The following is a 19,505-nucleotide window of genomic DNA, read 5'->3' as shown; positions in this document are numbered from 1 at the left end:
TACGGCCCTGGCTAGAATGCAAATCGTTAGGTGTGAGAAAATATCAGCTATAAAGTGGATCAATGGGTATATTATGACGTAAACAGAAGATGACGTCATACGGTCTCATTTTAAAAGAAAGATGTTGTCTTATGACGCCCCTTTATCGCAATCGGTATATTGTCTTCCAATATGTCTTCAAAGATAAGTTCGAAGAAGTATAATAAATGTAATCGTGGTTATACTTTTCCAGTGTAATCCTAATCGTAATCGAGTATTTCCAGATTTTGCAGTAATTGTAATCGTAATCGCAATCGATTACATTCATGAAATAATCACACCATGTCTGGTCATAGCACCAACTATTGATTGGAAATTAACTACAATACGCACAAAAGTAAATAAGAGACCAACACAAACAATAGGATAATAATAGCATGTGCAGTTGCGCTAAGCATGGGGTGGGCAAACTTTTCAGGTCGCGGACAGTATTCAACATCTAAAACCCTTGGCGGGCATCAATATAGTATAATAGGAATTATAAGTCAAGACGCAGGATTTTATATGGTAACCAACTAACCATATAGTAAGCGAAGACCTGGAGATAATGCATACATCAACTATATAAACATTAATTTGATGATAACACAAATGCGTCAGAAACATTTGCGAGATTTTATAACCTTCCCATCCGCAATCGATTCGTTAAAATTAGAAATGAACGTAGGCTGAGCCGACTCTTACGACATGATGAAAATTTGAATATTTGAGCAGTTATCGACTACTAGATATACTGATTCTGCGTTTGCTCCACTTCAGAGCACACAATGCTGACTGCGTCATAAATCAACATGTCACCTTCAGATAAGTTTCGGCAAATGGCTTACTGCGTTAAACTTGCAACTTCGCGTTTTGTGATGACGGTGACATCAACATACTTTTCTGTTGTCTGGTGAATAATTCGGACGCCGAAACTGAATTACCTATCAGTTGATTCGTTATTGATTGCAAAACATTCAGTTTTAACTTTTTCCTTTTTGTATTGATTTGGACATTTCATTATGAATGAATTGATATCCAAGTTATGAATGATTTGCACCCAACTGCACGTACACGACAAGTCTACCTAATACCTATGGCAGGCGCACGAACCGGTTTTTACAAGTACGGCACTGACAGTGGAATTCTAATCTAAAATCACAAGTGTAATCCGAATTATGTCATTATCTTGGATGTTTGGCAACCGAAACGATTCAGAATACGCGGGCTCGAGGTCGGGCAATTTCGCCAACAATAAAACGATAAAATATTAGAATTACAACTTGATCAATATCATGTCGGCTTAGCTTAGGAAAAGTTTAATCAAGTCTCTCTATAGTATATACTGCGCATTTTATTATGATTTCTATTACGTTTCTCGATGCCTTCGCGGGACGTGGTTTGCAAGCCCCTGCGCTAAGTTGATTTCTCAGTGGCGATGGTGTCTACCGGTGGAATGGATAACCAATGAAAATGCCTTGCGACAATGTAAATACGAAAAAACACTTAATGCTGCCCATATCTCAAAGCAGCATGGAAATGCTGTATCACAAAAAAACCTGCTATTCAAGGGAATGTTACAACAAATGAAAAACAAATGAACATCAACAACTATCAGTCTATCGACGGTGATGGCTTCGTCTAATATACGGCTCATGCCTGTGGCTTTCCGTACGCAAACGGTCCGGTAACGAATATCTTCTTCGCATTTGACATTGTTGCCATCTTTGACTGTATGGGATTTGACTTTCTTTGCAGTTTTGCTGAGCAGTCGGATTAGGATGTATGGGACGGCGTGGCATTACCATAGGATGCGATTTCATAACATGAGATGGGGACATCATTTGCATCATTGTGGGATGGGGTGGACACGCGGGAATATCAGTACTGAATTGGTTCGCGCCTATAATTTTCTTCAGCACAGGAATTGGTGATTTTGCAGTAGTTGTGTTTTCACCGGTGGACTTATTCTTCTGACGTAGTACTAATGGCAAATCGTACAATCTTAATTGATCCATCAATTCAATCGCATATCCGACAGATACCTGATGCCAAAATACTACGAACGCAAAGCTTCTTGGTGTGCCTGTTTGGTGATCTTTCGGTATTTTCGCAGACTTCAAAGGTCCTGCTTGCAAAAATAATTCCCACAGAATCTCTTCGGTGACTCGGCGATCCAAATTCCCCACCCAAACGGTACGATCATCGTCATTTACTTGAGCCATGATAACTATGGTGCGATAGGACTATAATATTAAAAATGGGATCATCAACCATGCATTTCTCTGCGAAACCGAAAGATATGCGAACACAATATCAGTCGTCGAGCAGGCCACACACTGCCCTGCGTACGCTTTTACATGCTATAGCACTGTGATCGTATACTGATACAAATTGGCAATAAGAACTGGAAGGTGGAAATCAATGAAACCAATTGTCAGTATCATCTCTTCAATACAATATCGTCGCAATATTTGCACTATATCATTGGCGGGAGACGTCGAAGGCCTATGACAGGTAACCACACAATTACTCTTGACAATATATTTAATATTGACAGGTCAAAATCGCAATGCGATAAACACCGCCTCACGGAAATGAAACAACATATATAAGTTTGAAGAAATCCTGCATCGGGACTGTCGTACCCAATCTGTAGACAGCCAAACCAACCTTCGTCCCTGCTATCCATATGCAACGTTTCTCAAGACATCGAACCCATTATTCAAAATTTCTTTCCGTTATCGGACGATGTTAACTTTTTTTACAGCTCATCTCTTTTCCGTGGACAGTCTAATGCATCTACTATTTTACTGCGAAGTTTCGGTAGAATAACGAAAACTGAATTTTACGATTCTCCTTTAACCAAAGTACCGATCACTGCACCAAACTGTAATATCACATATCGAAATGCAAAGGTCATACCGCGAAAATTATCAATCTAGGTGGCATCTATGTCTATTGCTATTACTATAGATCTATGATTTCAACTCTGTTTTCATTCAGGTATGGCGCGACGCGCTACTGGCTCTGTTCCGCAGTTAGCTCCACCTACTTGGATAGCCTATTGTCATGCTGTGGGAAATTTATTTATATGTACTATAGCTTATGTCTGCAGTTATCATGATTCATGACACTTTTAATTACACCGATAACTGCAAAGCCCGTGCAGACAACAAATCTGAACAACATGGGGCTGATGAATCGCATTGAACTATACTCGAATGATAATCTGGAAGCGGCGCTAGTATAAACTGTTGATTCAATGATTATTATAAACATGTCTGAGATGATAACAGGTCGGTAGGTGGCATATAAAGAATATAATCACGTCCTATAGAGATCTGATAATTACCGGAACGATAAATGCGCAGACGGGCGAAGTCATGAAGCGGTTTTCTATTTCTAAATCCAAGCAGATGCTGCGAAACGCGTGTTCCTGTGTCCAGAGCAGAAGCGTATGGCTTGCTGATATGACATAATTGAATAGTATATTCATATTGAAATGAACCCGAATATTTTCGGCTGACACTCGTCAGGGGTAATCGTCAGCAACTAGTAAGGAATTGAAAAGAACAGCGTATATCAACAATAGTAGCACAAATATGACGTCACCAGCATGAAATATCGAATACGAGAGCGTTCAATGTAGTATTTTTAGATCATACACGAACTCTTTTTGTTGACACAGCCTCGGCTGCTGTATTTTGATAAAAGTCGACTTCAAGGAACACAAATGAAAGGGTGAACGACCCTTTCCGACTATGGGAAATCTGTCGTCTCGATAATTTTTCGCACATGCGGGATTATCCAACAAGTGTTTGCCAATTGCAGAATTTATGGCCTTTGATTGTTCCGCATCAATCTTGAGCGGATGAGTTAAGGGTGAGCTTTTCACGATGCGTGCTTTAATGAATCTAGGGACATGCTGATTTATGCATTCCTGCAAGCGCTTTGACGTTCTTCCCACGTAGCCACAATCACAGTGACACCTAAATTCGTAAACTACATTGCTTTGTTGAAGTGCGGGAAGCACGTCTTCACGAGTTGCAGGAAGCAGTTGCGTTGTCGTGTGAATCACGTTGGTCTTCACTGTGTCGTAACACTTATTGACCGCTGAAATCAATTGCTTTTGAAAGCGGGTGGAAATTAGAGGTCGACCAATTATCGACCTGGCCGATTATCGAGGCCGATATTTTATATATAAAAAAATCGAAAATATTGGCTATTCAATGCTCCGGGTTCTCAATCTCGACGAGTTTAACTGGGTGATTAATGGGCATGGAGAGTAACTATGCTTCCTGCATTACAATCTACCTGTACCTGGACTGATCTGCGATTCTGTAGCAAGTTTTTTTCTTGTTGGGTTATCCTAAATTTCAATGAATGTGCACAATTAAACGATATTTCTTTTTGATATAAGTTTTCTCGTTTGTTGTTCAGCTTTCTGTGGCATGTAAGAGTACCATCTTGCCTGATATATAATATTTTGGGTGAAATGGTCATCTGCTCTATCCATATTAATATCGGCTTATGATATCGGTTATCGGCCTTGCGAGTGTGTCGATAATCGGTATCGGTATCGGCCTTCAAAAATCAATATCGTTCGACCTCTAGTGGAAATATGGCCTTTTCAAAGTAGATGGATGTTAACATCTTTGGTTGTTCGTTCGGTAGTCACGGTTGACTTTCTGCGTTGAATTGCGTTACTTTCGTCTCTATGCCGCGGTTGATGACACGTTCAGGGAACCGTTATCAAGTAAGATTTTGCGGATATTGTCAAGTTCTAAGGTCAGTTTATTAACTTAACACATCATCAACGCTCTATGCACGAGGGTGCCTATGAGGTTGATTTTTCTGCGTCTTGGACTAAATGAATTCCAACGAAGGTATTGGCCAGTGAATGTCGGTGATATGATATAGTATGTAATGATAGTTTGTAGTTGTATGTATGTCGAAATCGCTCAGATATTGGATCAGTTATCGGAAGCTAAGATTTCATTTAAAAAATACACTGTCACACGATACTCAACATTGAGGGGGGGCATTTTAACAGATTGACCTTGTGGTTGAATTCAATTTAGATGTTTTGCTAATAAATCGACCCAAAGACATGTTCATTGCAACTTGTACCGCGGAGGTTTAGCTGAAGAGATGTTTGTAAAGTTTGTAGAGATGTAGTGTGGGCGAAATGACGTCATTTAGGCAGCTCGTTGGCCGTCTACAAAATCATGATTCCAGATTTTGTGCAGATCTTGCTGACACATATTTGGACAAACTTTATTTTTTGTAGCAACTTTAGTGATTGGGAACTTGTATATAATAATTGTTCACTTACAATTCATGTGATTGTTTTTATAGTTATCATTATTTGTTTCTCAAATTTGCATTAAATGGCTAGATATTTGTTCGGCGTCGCGTCGAATCTGGCAAGACACTTTCGATTCTGAGATACCATGCCATATTCGGAATCAGTGCACTTCAGAATCCCCAAAACCACTCTTACTTTGTCTGCCTAATAATATATGTGTTGACCAGTGTAATTCAAGACGTAGGATTTTATATGGTATCCAACTAACCATATAGTAAACGAAGACCTGGAGATAATGCATACATCAACTATATAGACATTAATTTGATGATAACGCACATGCGTCAGAAACATTTGCGAGATTTTATAACCTGCCCAGTGCCCATCCGCAATCGATTCGTTAAAATTAGAAATGAACGTAGGCTGAGCCGACTCTTACGACATGATGGAAATTAGAATATTTGAGCAGCTATCGGCTACTATAGATATACTGATTCTGCGTCTGGTCCACTTCAGAGCACACAATGCTGACTGCGTCATAAATCAACATGTCACCTTCAAATAAGTTTTGGCAAAAGGCTTACTGCGTTAAACTGGCAACTTCGCGTTTTTTGGTGACGGTGACATCAACATACTTTACTGTTGTCTGTTGAATAATTCCGACGCCGAAACAGAAATACCTATCAGTTGATTCGTTATTGATTGCAAAACCTTCAGGTCTAACTTTTTCCTTTTTGTATTGATTTGGACATTTCATTATGAATGAATTGATATCCAAGTTATGAATGATTTGCACCTAACTGCGCATACACGACAAGTCTACCTAATACCTATGGCAGACGCACGAACCGGTTTTTACAAGTACGGCGCTGACAGTGGAATTCTAATCTAAAATCACAACTGTAATCCGAATTATGTCATTATCTTGGATGTTTGGCAACCGAAACGTTACAGAATACGCGAGCTCGAGGTCGGGCTATTTCGCCAACAATAAAATAATAAAATATTAGAATTATAACTTGATCAATATCATGATGGATTAGCTTAGGAAAAGTTTAATCAAGTCTCTCTATAGTATACTGCGCATTTTATTATGATTTCTATTACGTTTCTCGATGCCTTCGCGGGACGGAGTTTGCAAGCCCCTGCGCTAAGTTGATTTCTCAGTGGCGATGGTGTCTACCGGTGGAATGGATAACCAATGAAAATGCCTTGCGACAATGTAAATACGAAAAAAACACTTAATGCTGCCCATATCTCAAAGCAGCATGGAAATGCTGTATCACAAAAAAACCTGCTATTCAAGGGAATGTTACAACAAATGAATAACAAATGAACATCAACAACTATCAGTCTATCGACGGTGATGGCTTCGTCTGAAATACGGCTCATGCCTGTGGCTTTCCGTACGCAAACGGTCCGGTAACGAATATCTTCTTCGCATTTGACATTGTTGCCATCTTCGACTGTATGGGATTTGACTTTCTTTGCAGTTTTGCTGAGCAGTCGGATTAGGATCTTTGGGACGGCGTGGCATTACCATAGGATGCGATTTCATAACATGGGATGTGGACATCATTTGCATCATTGTGGGATGGGGTGGACACGCGGGAGTGTCAGTACTGAATTGGTTCGCGCCTATATTTTTCTTCAGCACAGGAATTGGTGATTTTGCAGTAGTTGTGTTTTCGCCGGTGTACTTATTCTTCTGACGTAGTAGTAATGGCAAATCATACAATCTTAATTGATCCATCAATTCAATCGCATATCCGACAGATACCTGATGCCAAAATACTACGAACGCAAAGCTTCTTGGTGCGCCTGTTTTGTGATCTATCGGTATTTTCGCAGACTTCAAAGGTCCTGCTTGCAAAAATAATTCCCACAGAATCTCTTCGGTGACTCGGCAATCCAAATTCCCCACCCAAACGGTACGATCATCGTCATTTACTGGAGCCATGATAACTATGGTGCGATAGGACTGTAATATTAAAAATGGGATCATCAACCATGCATTTCTCTGCGAAACCGAAAGTTATCCGAACACAATATGAGTCGTATAGCAGGCCACACGCTGCCCTGCGTACGCTTTTACATGCTATAGCACTGTGATCGTATACTGATACAAATTGGCAATAAGAACTGGAAGGTCGAAATCAATGACACCAATTGTCAGTATCATATCTCCAATACAATATCGTCGCAATATTTGCACTATATCATTGGCGGGAGACGTCGAAGGCCTATGACAGGCAACCACACAATTACTCTTAACAATATATTTAATATTGACCGGTCAAAATCGCAATGCGATAATCACTGCCTTTCACGGCAACGAAACAACATATATAAGTTTGAAGAAATCCTGCATCTGGACTGTCGTAACCAGTCTGTAGGAAGCCAAACCAACCTTCGTCCCTGCTATCCATATACAACGTTTCTCAAGACATCGAACCCATTATTCAAGATTTCTTTCCGTTATCGGACGATGTTAACTTTTTTTTACAGCTCGTCTCTTTTCCGTGGGCAGTCTAATGCATCTACTATTTTACTGCGAAGTTTCGGTAGAATAACGAAAACTCAATTTTACGATTCTCCTTTATCCAAAGTACCGATCACTGCACCAAACTGTAATATCACATATCGAAATGCAAAGGTCATACCGCGAAAATTACCAATCTAGGTGGCATCTATGTCTATTGCTATTACTATAGATCTATGATTACAACTCTGTTTTCATTCAGGTATGGAGCGACGCACTACTGGCTCTGTTCCGCAGTTAGCTCCACCTACTTGGATAGCCTATTGTCATGCTGTGGGAAATTTATTTATATGTGTAGCCTATGTCTGCAGTTATCATGATTCATGACACTTTTAATTACACCGATAACTGCAAAGCCCGTGCAGACAACAAATCTGAACAATATGGGGCTGATGAATAGCATTGAACTATACTCGAATGATAATCTGGAAGCGGCGCTAGTATAAACTGTTGATTCAATGATTATTATCAACATGTCTGAGATGATACCAGGTCGGTAGGTGGCATATAAAGAATATAATCACGTCCTTTAGAGATCTGATAATTACCGGAACGATAAATGCCCAGACGGGCGAAGTCATGAAGCGGTTTTCTATTTCTAAATCCAAGCAGATGTTGCGAAACGCGTGTTCCTGTGTCCAGAGCAGACACGTATGGCTTGCTGATATGACATAATTGAATAGTATATTCATATTGAAATGAACCCGAATATTTTCGGCTGACACTCGTCAGGGGTAATCGTCAGCAACTAGTAAGGAATTGAAAAGATCAGCGTATATCAACTATAGTAGCACAAAATATGACGTCACCAGCATGAAATATCGAATACGAGAGCGTTCAATGTACTATTTTTAGATCATACACGAACTCTTTTTGTTGACACAGTCTCGGCTGCTGTATTTTGATAAAAGTCGACTACAAGGCACACAAATGAAAGGGTGAACGACCCTTTCCGACTATGGGAAATCTGTCGTCTCGATAATTTTTCGCACATGCGGGATTATCCAACAAGTGTTTGCCAATTGCAGAATTTATGGCCTTTGATTGTTCCGCATCAATCTTGAGCGGTTGAGTTAAGGGTGAGCTTTTCACGATGCGTGCTTTAATGAATCTAGGGACATGCTGATTTATGCATTCCTGCAAGCGCTTTGACGTTTTTCCCACGTAGCCACAATCACAGTGACACCTAAATTCGTAAACTACATTGCTTTGTTTAAGTGCATGAAGCACTTCTTTGAGAGTTGCAGAGAGCAGTTGCGTTGTCGTGAAAATCACGTTGGTCTTCACTGTGTCGTAACACTTATTGACCGCTGAAATCAATTGCTTTTCAAAGCGGGTGGAAATAGGACCTATCCCAGGTAGATGGATGTAAACATCTTTGGTTGTTCGTTCGGTAGGCTCGGTTGACTTTTCTGCGATGAATTGCGTTACTTTCCTCTCTATGCCGCGGTTGATGACATGTTCAGGGAACCGTTATCAAGTAAGATTTTGCGGATATTGTCAAGTTCTGAGGTCAGTTTATTACCCGAACATATCAAGCCCGACGGTGCCTATGAGGTTGATTTTTCTGCGTCTTGGACTAAACGAATTCCAACGAAGGTATTGATTGGTCAGTGAATGTCGGTGACATGATATGATATGTAATGATAGTTTCCGATCGTTCACAGCGTGATAAACTCAAACTGTAACAAGAATAACTGATATAATAATTTCTAGAGTGCCGTATATAGCAGTATGTCACCGACACAGTATCGGGCATGATTTGCTAACCATGTTAGCGCGTAAGAGCCACAGTTGATTTTACTGATTTTACCTTAAAGCGCGACATCATATTTACGGGACAATGAGAACACAAAAACATTCCCCAGCTCTCCACACACACTCACCGTCAGTCAGACCTCTAGGTGGTCATATTTTCTTGACAATATTGCCGTAGGCATATTCAGGATAGATTGGAGGTTTTGTGACATAACGGGTGAAAAGCTATTTTACGAAGGGAATACGACTCTACTTGCCCGTTGACCCAACTTTTTTGTTTATTTGAGCGATCTTGTAGGAAGGAAATGATAAGATTAAAATTATGGCTTTCCTATCAACATCATATCTACGGAAATTAGTCTGAAATCACACTGGGTGCTCATAGGATATTTTGTATCAGAACATTTAGCACTGATACTGGCGGAACTGGATATTAAACATCGCGATAATGTAACACAGATACGGCAATAGCGATGGGCCTTTTCTAAGGATTTGTCGGATTATGTCGAAATAGCCCAGAGATTGGATCAGTTATCGAAAGCTAAGACTTTATTTAAAAAGGACACTGTCACACGCAACTCAACATTGAGGGGCGCCATTTTGACAGATTGACCTCGTGGTCGAATTTAATTGAGATGTTTTGCTAATAAATCAACCTAAAGACATGTTCATTGCAACTTGTACCACGGAGGTATAGCTGAAGAGATGTTTGTAGTTTGTAGAGATGTCGTGTGGGCGAAATGACGTCATTTAGGCAGCTCGTCGGGCGTCTACAATATCATGATTCCAGATTTTGAGCAGATCTCGCTGACACAAATTTGCTCAAACTTTATTTTTGTAACATGTTTAGTAGGGCTCTTCAAAAATGACTTTTTTTCTCAAATCGTATTGGCTACTTGATAAAATTGTTAGGTTACCTAATTTAAGCCTACACACAAAATTTGGTTCAATTCCACCCAGTAACCGCTTTGCTACAGGAGAAGAAAGTTTCTATTTATTATATAAAAATAAATAACAAAAAATTTGAAAATTTTCAGTCCACCCCATGAAAGTGTTAGGCTGTCTATAGAAACGATGCTCACCAAATTTGGTTCAATTCCGACCAGTGGAAGCGGAGTAATTGCCGTCGAAAAATTTGAATTTGAATAAAATAGTATTTACGGTGACCGACTATTTGTTTATTTATTATAGTTGTGCTCACCGTAAATACTATTTTTCTCAAATCCAAATTTTTCGACGGCAATAACTCCGCTTCCACTGGTCGGAATTGAACCAAATTTGGTGAGCATCGTTTCTATAGAAAGCCTAACACTTTCATGGGGTGAACAGAAAATTTTAAAATTTTTTGTTATTTATTTTTATATCATAAATAGAAACTTACTTCTCCTGTAGCAAAGCGGTTACTGGCTGGAATTGAACCAAATTTTGTGTGTAGGCTTAAATTAGGTAACCTAACAATTTTATCAAGTAGCCAGTACGATTTGAGAAAAAAAGTCATTTTTGAAGAGCCCTAATGTTTAGTGATTGGGAACTTGTATATAATAATTTTTCACTTACAATTCATGTGATTCTTTCTATACTCATTATTATATGTTGCTAAAATTGGCATTAAATGGCTAGTTATTTGTTCGGCGTCGCGTCGAATCTGGCAAGACACATTCGATTCTGAGATACCATGCTATATCATGATATGCAGGTGATATTATATAGGCCTGTACCTCATTCTGAGGTAGTATTGGAAATATTGCGGTGACATCGATTTTGAAGAAACAGAGCAATATTAGTCGGCATCCGCATGTCCAACATCATGATGTTTCATATTTTTGCATATATTCCTCTGTTTCACAGCAACACTGTACGACCTCCGGCAGTGACGGAAAATACTGCGATTTAATCTTACCACAGTTGGCGACCATGCAGACCTACCAAAGACTGAAGGAAACCACGGTTAAAGCTGTTCATTCCTTTAGCACGATGAGCGGATTTGCAGTTTGCTAAATCTGTCAAAATTATAAGGAAGGAATTCGCCCATTCAATGAGTGCGACCTGCTATAGCGTATACATTGTACATACCTTCGCATTATATGCAACGGTTTAGGTTTCTATTTACAGCTGATCATTATCGCAGCAACCAGTCAGAAGTTGGGATATCCTTTGTCGTGGGAGTCGCGTATACCACGGACTGTTTACATTTATATTGAATGGTAATAAAAAAGCTCAAGAGACTTCGACATTAGCATGAATTCAAACAATTTCTAAATTCTCATCAACCTTTAAGCTGCATGTTAGCATCTTGATGTAATTTAGCTGTGTCCGTTTGCGTTCTTCCCTATATTTCAAGTACTGTAGGACGAATACCGCGGTCTTTTGTCTGGTAGTCATAAACATATTGTATGAAGGCTTATAATGCCATGACTATCTGTCATACCGGCTGATGAGCTGTCGAATATACGACCGGGAACAACAGACAATAGCTCTTGGAAACGGTTTTTGTTTAATTCACGCACACAGTGGTACCTATCCCCTATAAGGCCATTTGCGCCACGACAGTAACTTCAGTATTCATCTTTGAAATATTTCGGACTTCCATCCTCGCGCTCTTTCACCATCAGTGTCTTCGTATTTTGAAATTAATATTTACTGCCAACTTTTGGCCCGGCTCATCTTCACTCTGGGCTTTCGAAACACTGCTCTGCCAATAAGGACAGCGATGAGGCACCCAGATAAACCTCCGACACATGGAAGATATCAGGGTTGTGATGACTCGAGTACGACTCGAGTCAGGATTTTCTGATGACTCGACTTGACTCGAGTCATTTTCTCAAAATAAAGAAATGACTCGACTCGAGTCAATCTGTGTATTGACTCGACTTGGACTCGAGTCATTGTGCATGACTCGAACCAAGTCATATGACTCGAGACCCAGATAGCCAAGACCGACATTTCATTGTAATTTCGAACAATAGTAAAGTAACGACACTATTGGGATTACGTCTATTGGTCCTGGAACTTGAAAATGTGACCAGAAACTGCTAAAGGTGGGAAAATTAGTGTATTATAAATGTGAACCATTCGATATCACCAAACAGAGGTATACAATGTGGATTAACAGACTTTAACTGGAAACTTATCAGTCAACATAATGACTTGGACTCGGGCTCGAGTCATAATAACATGACTCGGACTCGAATCTCTGCTCGCTGACTTGGACTTGACTCGGGGGTGAATTCAAAATGACTCGACTTGACTCGAGTCAAAATTATAAAAGTGAGATTAACTTGTGACTCAGAGCCTTGTGACTCGGTTACAACCCTGGAAGGTGGGCAGGACCAAGGATCGATTCCAATTCCATTTGTGTCGTGGCGGTGGCGTCTTAAACCAACTGCGCCACTCGCTTCCGCCTATTATATTATAGGGGTAATATACGGGTAATATACCATAACCATTTACGTCAAAATGTAGAGAAATAATTGTAACCTAATCAGCAGGGATTAGACCATACCTTGAAAATGTTTCGCAAACCGTCATTTGTTTGAACAGCAGTGCGTCGTGCAAATGCACCCACGAAAACAAATCGTTCACCAAGCATGTTAGCAAAATGACTTGGAGGAAATAGAAAGATTCCGCGCGGATATTGAATCATAGTATTGTTATTGAGTCATCCATTTTCCATTCAGTTTGAACGTTATCATCCATTTCGAAGTAAAAGTGCGCCTATCACCCCACATATGTATGGCATATGATGGTACAGGAAGTCAACTATCAACATTGCCTGCCTATATATAACACTGTAAATTATACCTTATTGTATTGGAAATAACCGACTAAAGGTAAGTGAAATAGTTGCAGGACAGCGGATATCGTATTTCATACAAGTACGACATGGCACTTTTGGGGCGTCGATGCTGAATATGTGAATGTGAATACCACATATTATTTCTCGAACAGTAATGTTTATTGAATGCGATTGACTTGGTAATTTCATTGTTGGCAACGGAGCAATATTATCAAATCATTAAACATGACGGAGCAGCGTATGTATGGGTTTCTAACAATGTCTAGGTTTGCAATATTTTGTTGCCAACCAATCAACCTTGAGTGCAACTTCTGCCTTCGGTCAGAAAGCGATCTCTCGTAATAGAGTTTTCAAACCGAGGAAGTCTTGTCATGTATAGCCTACAAATTGATTATCCGGGCATGGTGTGGACGAGAGAAACATAAATCAACTGTCGGGTTGTAATTAAACAGGATCGTCCTAGCTATGGGAAAAGACACCTGGCCATGGAATATATCACTCTTATCACCTCGATACGATTTTTTTTTCTTTCAATTGCTGAAACCTTGAAGTAATTATCCATTCCCCTTCACAATGCGTTTTGACTTTTACATTTTACCGTGGTAAAATATGTATTCAGTCACTCGTCAAAATCGCACGAACAGCATTTTTTCGAACTAGGCCTATGTCGAATTCCTGATAAATTATAGTTTCTGCAAATTCAGATGCGACCGATTCTAACAATTACGTTGATCGTCATACTCGCCCTTGCAATGGACAATGGTGATGCCTGGGGCAGAAGGAGGCGAAGACGGTCAGGACGACGACGACGTCGGAGCTGGTTGAAAAAACTCTCTAAGTATGAGTCTTTATAGATCGTGTAAACGGCTACCTTACAGTAACGTTGGGATTATTCTTGGTGATTTGAATTTGTGTCTATAGCGCGTGCAGCAGTCTGATGTGCCTGACTGTCCTGCGCCACACTATAATATATTGATACTTTTCTTGCAGAAAAGTTCTAACGAAGGCTGCGATTAAGTACGCGACAGGCTTTCTGGTCGGTAGAAAAGACGTACACAGTCAACTGTCTACATTGAAATACAATGTGAGTACATAAGAATTGCCAGTCCTACATAGCTCTTACGGTGGGAAACGCCGCCGACAGTACGTATCAACTGAAACTGGCAAGAAATAAAATCACATCTTGGCGTATTTATAGTTTAACTCAGGCAATGCGACAAACTGCGTTTACATTCCGCAGATTTCCTAATACCCGTTGAAGCTGTATTTGAAACGCGTGGCCAGTATATACATAGAACTGTATAAAGGAAAATCTGAAAGCCGCCGAATGCAATCAAACATTGAAATGAATCAAGAATTAGCACTGCGAGATCTAATAATGTAACAACATTCAATAGGAACCAAGTTATTGGCCTCGCAGCCCCATAAAATTCATTAATTGATACAAACAAATCATTTCAATAGACTTATTTCAACTAGTCAAATGACAAAAAATTCATTGGTACTTATCGGCATTTGATTCAACCGGCATCTCTCGTACGTTGAAAATGTTCGTATTTCTCAGAGACAGAGAAGATAGAAGGATATGAAAATTGCACCAAGATATTTTGACATTCAAACCAGTTGTCCACGTTTGTTCGCAAGATTATCGCTCCGCAACGTCTTTGATGTACCGACAGAATATTCTTTCCAGTCTTTAGGGTCTTTAATAGGACTGGACACAAGCCGAATCGAATTATAGGAGTAGTTTTGTTTTATATTGACGAAAATATACGCATATTCCACACCAACAGTAATATACGAAAAATGTAGTTTCAACACTTTTTTCGTCCGTTGGAACCTTTAAGCATTAGTCGTATATCAACATCGAGAAACATTCCGCAAAATTTAGTTATGGAACTGCGACTTCTGTTACGTAGTGATCGTCCAGAAATAAGAAATTATTTTGCTTGTAACCGCAACAAAACACATATTGGAACTTTTCAAGTGATCATTACTGACATGACGTCATATAAGCGCTACCCGAATACTCAACTCGACTCGAAGCTTGACATTCGAATCGGATTCAAATTACCCAAGTACTTGATTATGTCCAGCGTTACTATTAAATTGTCTTCGTTCAGCGTCTACTGGACCAGTCCTTTCGATCATCCTTATTGTCATGCGACACTATATAACTAAACTGCATGACAGTACTGCATGCGGGCAGGTGAAATGTTAATGGGTAATGAATTGCAATTAAATTTAAGTATTTTCAAAAGCGCACTTTTCACTATGTAGATAAAGCTACTTTTAACTTTATTTTCAGGACAAAGAATCGTATGATAACTTCATGCAGCTTCTCAAAACCGATATAGAAAACCGATTCCCGCTGGAGGAAGTCGATGGAATCATGGAGAACATCGACGAAACTGCGGACATGCAACCAGGTACAATAGTTACAGTTGTTAGTCTTCAACATATTTGGTTGCCGTCAGGTCACACACAATGCATACGAAGGTGAATATCGGCCATTTATTACATACGACATTGCAGCCATATGCAAGCCAGTCAGTCAACCACAAATTTCTAATTAGAAGATATCGGCAACAACTGATGTATATGCCGTATTTAGCTGAAAATATTCGGTAGTGCACAAGCAGCTAAAAGTTGCTTCACATGTTGAGTGGGTGTGGGTCATTATTCTGAATGCAGTCGAAGTACGAGACGCCATCACGCTTGGCAAAAAGATTGCTTCTTCACGAAAGGTGGTATACGAAAAGAGAATCAATACCTAAGAATTCAGAAACCATGTTCTCGGGGTGTCGATCGAATATTTCAACGGGCTTGTTAGCGGCTGATCAGTATTTTCTTATTTGTTTGTTTCAATTTAATCATGGTACGTTTTGATTACATCTTTATTATCATAAGTTGATTTTCTTTCGATGTATATAGTCAATCGCTAGCTTAGATTTTTGGGTTACTTTGGGTGTGAGACGGTTCTGATTGATCCATGGTATAAATATGAAGCATTGTTATAAATCCTACGTGCCTGCACGCATATATGCCTTGTTGCATTCGTACTCTGAGGCTTTAATATAATATGCCAAGCGTCATTTGGATTGTGATATTGTGATTGGTACGTACCGCGGTGTGATTGTGCGGTAAATTCCGTTTTCGTTTACTGCCTTTTAGGTGTGAACACACACTCTTCGCAAGAGTGTATGAAATGGTGTAAGTTTTCAATTGTCATACATAAGTATAAATAGAGGAAATGCCGTCAATATCAATTCAGTTATGAGTGTATAGGTGGTGACTTGAAAACATTTCAAAAATAGTAGGCGTTCAGTGAAAAATCGAAAGCTGTGAAGATTACTCAAGCAATTAGTTTGACGAAGAGGATACGGGAGAAGGTCATTTGCATGAAAAGATCATTTTCGTGAAAATAGTCGAATGATTGATAACAGCACAAACTGATTCGATCTACGAAATTGTATCTCATTACCGCGCTACAGGGCTTGTGTACATCGCACAGCCTGAGAACTTCGCACATAATAGTCTTACGAATCCATATCGAAAATTTAAATAATTGGTAGTTAGGTTTTCGGAAGTCGTATCGTAGACGACGATATGTTCTAAAACCATGAACAATTTAGTAGGCCGTGCAAGTGAAGAATATCCAATTGAGTATCCATGAAAAGAAAAAGGACTTCATTAGTGGTTGCGTTGCGTTGCTATCAAACGTAAATCGAAATCCTGCGTTCATTCGGTATCATGTAAGAATCAGAAGCCACATCATGCTTTAAATCAATTTCGTTCGTCATTTGCAGTAACCTAAAACCGCAAATATTTATTTTACATTCCAGCACATAAAAACCCTTGTCCCAGTTCTGTAAAACTATCCGATCAGAATTTTCATGGTTCAAATCGTTATACCCGTTGATATGCATATATAAAAAGATACACCATCATCATTCTGATTCTTTATAGATGAACTTCTGCTACTGGACGGTGAAAATGAAGACAGCGATTATGAAGAATTGGCAGGATCAGAGATTCTCAGAGATTTGGCACATAGAGTGGATGCGTTGAATTCGCATTAAGTTTCATCCAATATTATATTTCATGACGTGCTCATTCCGCTATTACTTTAAGCAGACCGATTCCTGACATGGCCTACCACGTCTGATTCTCGCTTGACATTTAATTAATCAAAAATGGGGTTATCGGCGTTTATATATATCATATAAGGAGTCGGACTGCGATTACCCTGATTGTGATAATAAAGTGACTTTCATCGTCTCTAATGACTATGACGTTATAAACGTATTGTTCCGTAAACGGGTTGAAGCAAAGATCATGAGTTTATATTCCAGCGCAGTATAGTACAGAGTTCGTTATTCCTGATGAGACCACAAATCATACATGGGTTTCGTGGTGCCAAATAGTGCTTGGGTTTGCGAGATGAATGAATTTGATGGAATATAATGGCCGAATGACTAGGCAGCCCGATCATAGTCCAAGCGTACTCCAGACATGATGTCCGAGTGGTAACGTAGTCCGAACACACCCCATTAGTCATGACGTAGCCTAATCACATACCAAGAGAAGTATTAGCAACTGTCACAGCATACAATTGTCATATCTGAGTGACAACGCATGTCATTGAATTACTAGCCCGTCACTTCGATGTATTCACAGTCTGAAACGATAGACTTCGTGGAAAGCGCAAGGGTAACAATGTGAAATATGATAGGTATCGCATCAAATCAGAAATCACACAAAAACTCACCAGGTTTGGTGAAAGTTGCAACTTCCAGATATTCTGAGTCAAACCCGGATATTGGAAATATAAATCTGTCGCTAAAACTTCCTTTTCTTAGGGACTTATGGAACTTCTTACAAAGCTTTTGTAAAAGCTTCCACTATGGGAAATGGCCAATTAGTAATAATAAAGTCAACTTGGAAAAACATCGTGTGGCTCTACATTTGTGCGAAATCCCCTTGGTTATTAAAAAGCCATAATCTACTATTATATTCGTTTTTACTAGCAAGTGGATGTATTGGTTATTTTCGAGCATCTCATGAGTCTGTTTAAGGCAACGACTGTCTAGCCCAGAGGTCTCAAACACGCGACCCGCGACAGCATTTTGGCATTTCAAGTATTCGAAAATATATTCCAGTGTCAGATATCTTTTTAAGATATAAGAGCTTGAAGTTTACCCTAAAACTACAATAAAACACTGCAATCTCAACAAGCTATACTATCACATCACTCTTAAAAGCTATCATGCGGTAGAAGCTATGCTATTACGTCACATTTCTAGTTCATGATGATAAAACACGCAATCTTTCGTAAAATTACTCGATTTCGGATTGACTGGGTGATTAAATAAAAATGACTCGAGTTAAGTCGAGTCGAGTCAAACGTTAAAATCAGAGGATGACTTGCGACTCGGAACGGTCACTTGGCAATCGTACGGATGCAACAATGACATAGCAACCATAGCCTACTTATCACGACTATATCATATAGCCCGGATTAGGCTACACCGCTCAAATGATCTGATATCAGATCAATCTTCAGTAGATTTTCAAATATTCTGCATAAAACTGCGGCACGTCAAAGGTCCACTAGCTGCAATATCATAACTCGACAGTTTAACGATGTCATGATGCATCCTCTCGCACGATGTCTAAAACTTAATATTTGAACAAATAATGCCCGGCATAAAAACAATTTTATTGAATTATTTGAAAATATTTTATTCCCTGTCAAGCGTGAATAGTACAATAGTAAATTACATTTTCATGATGTTTGTGGAATGCCTATCTTCAAGCTCCCGTCAAAGACGGCCTACTTGGAAATTCTGCGTTGAATATCCCTATTATTGGTGGTGCGGCCCGCAGCGTTTTCAAAACTAAGAAATTGGCCCGCGAGCACATTTGAGTTTGCGACCTCTGGTCTAGCCCAAATATGCATGCTTCTGCTCATGCATGTGTGCTTCAGCAAGCTGTACGATGGAATGCTTTTGCGATTGTGAGCAGTTGGTCTTTCACACCGCTGTCAATGAAAATGCACGACGCAACCGTATGAAATG

General features: G+C 39.5%; 1 protein-coding gene and 1 long non-coding RNA gene across 2 annotated transcripts in view; one reads left to right on the top strand and one right to left on the bottom strand.

Annotated features, from left to right (window-relative positions):
- The window catches only part of LOC145439886 (uncharacterized), a 231,459-nt gene that overhangs the window by 81,320 nt on the left and 130,634 nt on the right, over positions 1 to 19,505 (bottom strand). The window lies entirely within an intron of this gene.
- Positions 13,315 to 17,707, top strand: LOC145439863 (uncharacterized). The gene is made up of 5 exons (XM_080317516.1): positions 13,315 to 13,459; positions 14,130 to 14,263; positions 14,416 to 14,509; positions 15,734 to 15,854; positions 17,395 to 17,707. The coding sequence occupies exons 2-5, from the start codon at positions 14,130 to 14,132 to the stop codon at positions 17,505 to 17,507; spliced, it is 462 nt and encodes a 153-aa protein (XP_080173642.1). The 5' UTR covers positions 13,315 to 13,459; the 3' UTR covers positions 17,508 to 17,707.

The sequence above is a fragment of the Botryllus schlosseri genome, chromosome 5 (genome assembly GCF_051294905.1).
Source record: "Botryllus schlosseri isolate E-star chromosome 5, Bs_hap1, whole genome shotgun sequence".
Classification (NCBI taxonomy): Eukaryota; Metazoa; Chordata; class Ascidiacea; order Stolidobranchia; family Styelidae; genus Botryllus; species Botryllus schlosseri.
The sequence above is the reverse complement of the archived record's forward strand: the minus strand, read 5'-3'. Positions and strand labels throughout refer to the sequence as shown.

What these genes read in the sequence shown, in the direction of transcription:
- LOC145439863 (XM_080317516.1), top strand. Translation starts at nt 14,130, where the DNA reads ATGCGACCGATTCTAACAATTACGTTGATCGTCATACTCGCCCTTGCA. An exon ending in TGTCTACATTGAAATACAAT is followed by an intron (nt 14,510 to 15,733) that starts GTGAGTACATAA and finishes CTTTATTTTCAG; the next exon opens with GACAAAGAATCGTATGATAA. An exon ending in AACTGCGGACATGCAACCAG is followed by an intron (nt 15,855 to 17,394) that starts GTACAATAGTTA and finishes GATTCTTTATAG; the next exon opens with ATGAACTTCTGCTACTGGAC.